The sequence below is a fragment of the Portunus trituberculatus genome, chromosome 46, assembly GCF_017591435.1.
Source record: "Portunus trituberculatus isolate SZX2019 chromosome 46, ASM1759143v1, whole genome shotgun sequence".
In the NCBI taxonomy this organism is placed as follows: Eukaryota; Metazoa; Arthropoda; class Malacostraca; order Decapoda; family Portunidae; genus Portunus; species Portunus trituberculatus.
The window spans coordinates 24,088,209-24,096,330 of NC_059300.1; the positions used below are offsets into that span (position 1 = coordinate 24,088,209).

General features: G+C 42.0%; 1 protein-coding gene across 2 annotated transcripts; it reads right to left on the reverse strand.

The window, feature by feature from the left end:
* Positions 1–1,625: 1,625 nt before the first annotated feature.
* LOC123519992 lies at positions 1,626–5,321 on the reverse strand. Of its 2 annotated transcripts, none has more exons than XM_045281759.1 (6): positions 5,202–5,321; positions 4,130–4,321; positions 3,712–3,985; positions 3,273–3,544; positions 2,832–2,943; positions 1,626–2,329 (listed from the first exon to the last, which is right to left on the reverse strand). In XM_045281759.1, the coding sequence occupies exons 3-6, from the start codon at positions 3,877–3,879 to the stop codon at positions 2,132–2,134; spliced, it is 750 nt and encodes a 249-aa protein (XP_045137694.1). In that variant the 5' UTR covers positions 3,880–3,985; positions 4,130–4,321; positions 5,202–5,321; the 3' UTR covers positions 1,626–2,131. The 2 variants fall into 2 exon arrangements, with proteins under 2 accessions (XP_045137694.1, XP_045137692.1); XM_045281757.1 differs by having other exon boundaries at positions 5,173–5,313.
* Between the last annotated feature and the right edge of the window lie 2,801 nt (positions 5,322–8,122).

The following is an 8,122-nucleotide window of genomic DNA, read 5'->3' on the forward strand; positions in this document are numbered from 1 at the left end:
ATAATCTGAACTGGAAACTTAACATTTTTTCTAGCCGAAACAGCTTCTATGAACCAAGACGTCCTGAGTCGTCTCCGCCAGTTATTCTCGCCTCCCCATATGATACCTCTAAAGCCTTTTCCGGCCATGTATGGCGTATGTATGAGCGAGTTCCACTCATACCGCTCTTTTAGACAGCGTGGTACCAAAAGTTTCCCATCCAGTCAATTCTTCTCTAACTGACTGTCGTCAACCTTTTTCTCATCGCTGCAGTGTTGTATCTTCTGCGATTTTCTACCGTTATTTTCATGCCCACTACCCTTCCCATCTTGCTTACTGCATGCCTCCCCTCCTTCTGAGGCTTCGCTGCACGAGACTTTCTTCTTTCTCTCAACCCTATTCTGTCTACTTCTATAATGCAATCGTTAACCAGTATTCTCAATCGTTCATCCCTTTCTATGCTAAGTTCAGGAACTCCCTGCTTGCTTCTGTATTTCTACCTTCCTATGACTTGAACTCTTTTATGAGGGAAGTTTCATGACACTCATGATATAACTTCTGATTACCGAGTACCGGCATCTCATAGAGCTTTTTTTTTATTGTTGTTTTATTGCCCTTGGCATGTGCCCCTTCTACATTAAAAAGGATCAAAATCTTGGAAATGTAACATGTATCCCCTCCCGCTGGCGCAATCATTACAAGGAAAGGAAAAGAAAAATCCTATGTGTTATACTGTTTCTTTGCAACACAACAGTGCACAAAGAGAACACCAAATCGTTCTTTGGAATAGCTGTTCACTCTTTTATTTTTGTTGGGAATTATTATGAGATTTTGAATATGTACAATCATTAAACTTAAGCAATCGTCTTATATTATCTTTTTTTTTTTTTCGTTTTACGTCCATTTTCATAAGTTTATTAGAACTAAGACTCGCTTTTCACGAACAGTTTTTACCAACACGGTTAGAACCACGCGATTTGGAAATCAATGAAGTTCAATGAGACTCTTCACACACTTGCCGCGCAGCTTCATTCCCGCACGGGAATGATTTACCGACCAAGAGGACTTTTCTCCGCAAAGTCCAAAGGCAATCGCCCTCCATCTCAAACAATCAACAGCAAAGTGACAAGAATTCACTGCACTACTCCAGACAAACTGTGAGGGATGGAAAAAAAAAAAAAATGCTCGTGTGAAGACATGTTAGAAACCCCACACCAGCACTGTCATCTTACCGCGCCAGTGAAAACCACTCCTGTGAAGCGAGCATAAGACGATACCTTATAACGAAGGACTTTGGATTTGGCATTCAGGAGCCATTACCCTGAGTGGATGCCCTTCCTACCCACGGACCGTGGCCAGGATTCGAATCCATGTTCCTAAGGACTCTTCGCCCTCCCTCTGTATACCACGGCGGCGCCCTTAATAATGCAATCTTCCTATGAATTAACGATATTAGAAGATTTCAGTGTCAACGGCCCTTTCTACAAATTATCAGCTGCCGATCATAAACATAAGAAGAGATATATATATATATATATATATATATATATATATATATATATATATATATATATATATATATATATATATATATATATATATATATATATATATATATATATATATATAAAGGAAAAAATCGAGCATCCCTTTGTAATCTTCAAGTAAACTCAGCGTTGGATCTGGGGAATGAGAAAAGTCCTCAGTTCAGCAGAGAACACCTGAGAATGCTTGCGTGGACAGTAAATCATCAGATTCAAATTAGTTCCTTTCGTCTTATGTTCTTACAGAGTCTATTTCACCACCCACTGGGGCACGGTGTCATCTGCACATCTGCATTACATCCTGGCTGCGGCGTGTTACATCTCGTCTCTTTACCGTGAGTGAATCACAGAACATTGCCGTATAGCTATTTTTCGTTTTGACAGCAATGAAATAGTCTTGATGTATACTCACACGAACATGCTTACTGAAAAAAATGGTTTAAAAAAAAAAAAAGTGTCCGCCGAAGAAGTAAGTGTCAATTAGCGTTATCTCTCTGATCACTAGCTGTTAAATTAGGCAGTAGCGTGTGTGTGTGTGTGTGTGTGTGTGTGTGTGTGTGTGTGTGTGTGTGTGTGTGTGTGTGTGTGTGTGTGTGTGTGTGTGTGTCTCAGAGCGTTACGTCCGTCACATGAGAGGAGTCGTTTTTCTCTAAGTCGTCGTCTTCTGGATGGAGATCACGAGCCATGCCATATCGCCGAGCAAGCCGGCGGAGGGCGCGGCGCTCCCTCAGACACTCTTGACGCAGGTGATGCCAGTGGAAGAGTAGTACCATCACCACCACCACCACCGCCAAAGCCGCGCACACCTACAAAGTCAAGCCACATCATACTGTGCTGTATGAGATGATGACCCTAACAACCTTGCAGCCGAAAATCCCAAACACAACACTGGCATGGAAGCCTTTCCTTTTTGTGAAGGAAAGTGAATTTTAGAAAATAGGACAGATAAATGCCAGAGAAAAATACAAACCGTATTGAAAACCAAGCAAATGAAGACAATAGTGTCACAAAGATATGACGGCAAGACGAAAAGGAAAGCAATGGCCAAGAAAGTAAAGATATGTATGTAAGATTACCACATTTTTAAATCAATAAAGAAAATAGAAAAATACCAAAGCAAACTGAAAGTACTTTACCATTATTTCTTCTTCATGGTTAGTATTAATATGACAATATAATCAACATAATGAGACATTAAGTAAGAGTTTGAAAGTATTCAAATAACTAGATAATTATAGAAATTTATTGACAGACAAAGCACATACACACATAAAAAAGACTTCACCTGTGAGCAACCGTCACACCTACCTGGACAAGGGGCGAGATGGCCGGGTCTAGACCAGAATTGATGACAGTCTGAGTGGATGGCCGCGGCGTCACTCCCGTCGAGAACTCCTCCACACCACGCCTGTCCTCGCCCCTTCATATTGGTGGAGATGTTGTGTAAGTAATGAAGAACACAGAAAACAGGCAGACAGTCTTATTCAGGAACTCTTGTATTCGTACCTCCATACTCAGGTCATAGTCTCTCAAACCGATTACAAACTATTTGCTAATTAAGAAAATAGCCATATTCAGAACAGAAGATAAGCATTAGATAAATAGTAAGAATTTGGAAAGCGCAACATTTCTAATTCCTCTCAGCATGTGTAGCCTGCACATGAAATATCCCGTTCTTTAATATCTAAGTTATGTACAATACTGCCACCTGAGATCCTAAGTGTATATTAATTAAGACGTTGTTCTTACCTAAGGGCGGGACGCGCCTCGAGCTCCCCGCCGTGCATCACCGCCCGCAGCACGTTGTAGAAGCGGTGGGTGGCGTTGAGTGCCGCGTCACCCAGCCATGAAGGCCGGGCGGTGGGAGTGGGCGGTGGGAGAACAGGCGTGGGTGCAACCACGTAAGTTACCGCGTTGCTGTCACTCAGAGCACTGTCCTTGACAAGGTTGTGGTGAACAGGGTCATCCCATGGTGCCACCACGGATATAGTAGGCAGGATAGTGTAGCGGCCGCTCTGGCCCTGTGGACCCAATACTGAATGACATGTCTGGTGGAATGAGTGTAAGTTCAGGTGTATTTCCTTTTCCTGAGCCACCCTGTCACCAGAACAACACTCGCCTATTATCCCTCCCTCTCTTCTATTCCAAACAATCTAATACTAAACACGAAGAATATGAAAGCACTGACCCGATGAAGACCGCCTAAGAGGCTGGTAACCTGACGGGGATGCTCCACCAAAGAGCCGTAGGAGAGTAATGGCGGCGCTGTCAGCGTTGTGGCGGGGTCTGGGCAGCATAGCCTCACCATCCTTGACATTGTTACCAGTACATTGTCATCTTCAAACCCAGAAGCCATGATGAAGAGCTAGATTTTCCAATCACCCTCAAGGAGATAGACACCACTATATCACAACAGCAGCATTTTCATATCCACCGTCCTTGCCTCACCAACACAGACACACCTGAAATTAGGAACGTCTCCTTGATTCTAGCTACAACCGTATCTAGGCTGTCAAATCCTTGATGTATCAGATTTATGTCATGTCACCAACTTGTTAGTGTTGATGACTTAGTAAAATGTCGTCATTAATGATGGAACTCACAACCTCCACTTAAGCCAAGATCGTGGAAACTCTTAAGTCCACCACAACCATCATCGAAACATTCCTTTCAATGGGACCAGCTCACTTTTGGCCTTCAGTATTAACTTTTCATTCAGTGTCGTTCCTGTGACTTTGACAGGTGCTTGTGGCATCAGTTATGGTGGTGGCGGATCCCAGGGAAGGCTCTTCACTTGTCTGAAAATTAAAAGAAAAAATAAATAGGAAATAAGAAAAAGAGTTATGATGGTGATGATGATGATGATGATGATGATGATGATGATGATGATGATGATAAGGTGGAAGAGGAGGAGGAGGAGGAGGAGGAAGATTATTATGATGACGGTGGTAGGATGATGATGGTGGTTGTGGTGGTGATAGAAATTGTGTTGATGATAATGATGATGATTGTGGTAGCAGTGATGGTGTTGGTGGATGATATAAATTTATTAGTTGTGGTTGTGTAAGTGGTGGTAATATAACGATGATGATGGCAACGATGATGAGGATAACAACAGTGATGATTTTGTTGGTGGTTGTGGTGGTGGTGATGATGATGATGATGATGATGATGATGATGATGATGATGATGATGATGATGATGATGATGATGATGATGATGATGATGATGATGGACATCTTTCTAAGATGCGAATGTAAACAAACTTTCGCAAGACATAAAACATTCAATACATTCTTTCTCTAGTCCACTGTCCATTTTTAGTCAATTGGTACACTCATCAGCCACTTTGCTTTCTGCTGTGTTTTGTTTCTTTCATAAATTATTTTCACCGGGACGCTTATTTATTTTTTTCTTACTTTATTCTCTTTGCTTATTTATTCATGTTACTTATTTTCAGCGCCATCATATTACTATAGAAGCAACATGAAAATTCACAACTACAAGAGTAAAATTGAATTACAGTTTTCGTAAAATAATAATAATAATAATAATAATAATAATAATAATAATAATAATAATAATAATAATAATAATAATAATAATAATAATAATAGCATCAACAACAACAGCAGGAAAAGCAACGCACCACATCACCAGCCAAACAGCAATGCTCACAGTTCAGCAAGTAAGTAGATGCTCCTCACTACTGCCGTGACCAGCGGAAACACTGAAGACAACACGACCGCGGGCTGAGGGACGGACGCGCGTAGGAACAACAGTACCAGTGTTTGGCTGGCTACGAAGTGACTGGCGGAAACTTAGAAGCGGTGCCGATTTACCCCCTCCCTCCTTTCCTCCGCGGCCTCATTGCTTCTCCCTCGTTCCTGTACTATAAAACTCCTCCTACTTCCACTTGCCTCCTTTCTCCCTCCAGTAGTGACGAACGGGTTGTCTCCTCATTAATTCACCCCGCTCTCATCCACCTGTGCGTCCCGTTCTGATAATGCAGCGTTTTCATGCATTCCCCCACTGCCCGCAGACCCTCATATCCATCACCATCTCCACGTAACTCACTGTCACTGCCTCCTCTTTAACTGAACGTAACAGCACCATAAGCATAGACGTAAGTATATTTGAAGCGTTACCGTTACCACGCCCGCAAGACAAGGCCAGTTCCCTGCTGCGTCACGTTGCCAGATGAGACAAATGAGTGTTAGGGAGAGCCGAGAAGTTAGCAGAAGTTATCTATTCGAGCAAAATCTTGAAGTCTACATAGGAAGGTAAATAGAAGAGGTTGTTTTTTTTTTTTTTTTTTTTTTTGGTGGGGTGAGTGATTTCAAGACATATTATTTTTAAGGAAATTTTCTCGTGTGGTTGTTTATCTATTCAGTTATCTATTTTTCTTAGGTATAATTTCTTGTCTTTCCTCGTCTTCACAATTCAGCAGTCATGGCAGAAAAAATCGTGAAAAAAATACAACAAAGATCTTGACTAATTTAAACAGATAAAAACGCAGAATTTCCTCCCTCCCCCCTCATCTCTCTCTCTCTCTCTCTCTCTCTCTCTCTCCTCTGTGTGTGTGTGTGTGTGTGTGTGTGTGTGTGTGTGTGTAATGACACTGGGGCAACACTGGGGGGACTTAAGAATATCCCTTCTCAAGAAATTTCGCCGGTGTTTCTCATCCCAAAGTATTCACGTAATTGACGGCTGGTGATAATGATGATGATGATGACGATGATGTTGTTGTTGTTGTTGTTGGTTGTGGTGGTGGTGGTGGTGCTGGTGGTGGTGGTGATGTTCAAGTCTGATTGCTAATTACATTCCATTTCGTGCTCTAATAATTTATCTACAAATCATTAATGTTGGTGTTTGGACCCATTTAACATTTCTTCTTGTCTCTCATCCTCCCACAGCCTCCGGAACCGTTATAAATATCACATAAATCGAGTCAGCACGACAGACTTTCCCCACGTCAGCTGTGGCATAGTCTTCCCACCCCCGCAATGTGCTGCCGCCGGCCAGTACTCAGCGCCCGCTGCCGCCACCTACGTGGAGAGTGCTAGACTGGGCTGGGTCAACCGGTCGCTCCAATTCACAATTGGACCAAATATATATTAATTATTTCTCACTCTCTGGCCTTTTTTTTTTTTTTTATTTATACCATGTGGACTTTTCACGGGAATTTATGGGTTAAAGGGAATACTTTTTGGGGTACCTCCTATTTCAAAGCCCACCCGCTAGGAAACCGTTGCCCCGAGTGAGGAAGCCCAACCTACACTCGGACCGTGGACAGGATTCGAACCCGTACGCTTGGAGACCCCTCGGACCCCAAAGCACGCATGGTTCCACTGCACCACGGCGGCGTTAGTAACAGGGTCTTGTTCTTGTCTTTTCTCGTAGACACCAGAGGCCAATAAATAGGAGAAAAAAGAGAAATGAGAAGCTATGAGGAAAAAATGTTCAGATATTTTCTTTTAAAAGAAGAAAAATTTTGAAAACATGCAAACCGTAAGGAAAATGTTCCTTCTTCCGAGGAAAAATGGAAAACGAAACAAGTGAGAAAACATTTGTTAAATGTCCCAACTACGATTTTCCCTTGTCATGTTTTACGACTAGCAATGAACAAAGCGACGAGGTCACTAAATATCAATGCCATCACTGCTCATTTCAGACAGTCGCACAACACCTCTCCTCCAATGGTGAAGTGACTGACACTGACTTACTTAGATTATGACTACATTTCATATGTCTACTGAACACACACACACACACACACACACACACACACACACACACACACACACACACACACACGTCAAATTAATCACGTACTATGGAGTAGGAGTTATAGGGGGGTGATGGAGGATGGGAGTGACAGGGAAGGGAAGAGGCAATGTTCCCCCCTCCCCCAACGACTGAGGAAAACTATTGAGTGTGTCTGACCACCGGCTGTTAGTAGGTCAGGCACCACCTGTTGCTGCTGCTCACCGATGCTTGGCTCAACCATCACAAGTAGCGAATATATATATATATATATATATATATATATATATATATATATATATATATATATATATATATATATATATATATATATATATATATATGTGTGATCGAGCGTGCTAACCACTACACTACGCGGTGTGTGTGTGTGTGTGTGTGTGTGTGTGTGTGTGTGTGTGTGTGTGTGTGTGTGTGTGTGTGTGTGTGTGTGTGTGTGTGTGTGTATTTACCTAGTTGTATTTACCTAGTTGTAGTTTTACAGGGCCTGGGCTTTATGCTCGTGTGGCCCCGTCTCCATATCTACACTTATCCAATTTTTCTTTAAAACTATGTACACTCTTTGCTGACACCACTTCCTCACTCAAACTGTTCCAAGTCTCAACACAGTTTTGCGTGAAACTAATTTTTTTAACATCTCTCAGACATCTTCCCTTCATCAGTTTCTTACTATGCGATCTTGTGCTTCTAATGTCACATTCTTCTCTCAGGATTAGTTTTCATTATCCACTTGATCCATTCCGTTAATCAATCTATATATAAACTTGTATCAGATCCCCTCTCTCTCTTCTCTGTTCTAGGGTTGGTAGATCCAT

Coding starts and splice junctions, on each gene's coding strand:
- LOC123519992 (XM_045281759.1), bottom strand. CDS start 3,879: ATGGCTTCTGGGTTTGAAGATGACAATGTACTGGTAACAATGTCAAGG. Junction 3,545..3,711: donor TCTTAGGCGGTCTTCATCGG/GTCAGTGCTTTC, acceptor TTGGGTCCACAG/GGCCAGAGCGGCCGCTACAC. Junction 2,330..2,831: donor CCATCTCGCCCCTTGTCCAG/GTAGGTGTGACG, acceptor TTGACTTTGTAG/GTGTGCGCGGCTTTGGCGGT.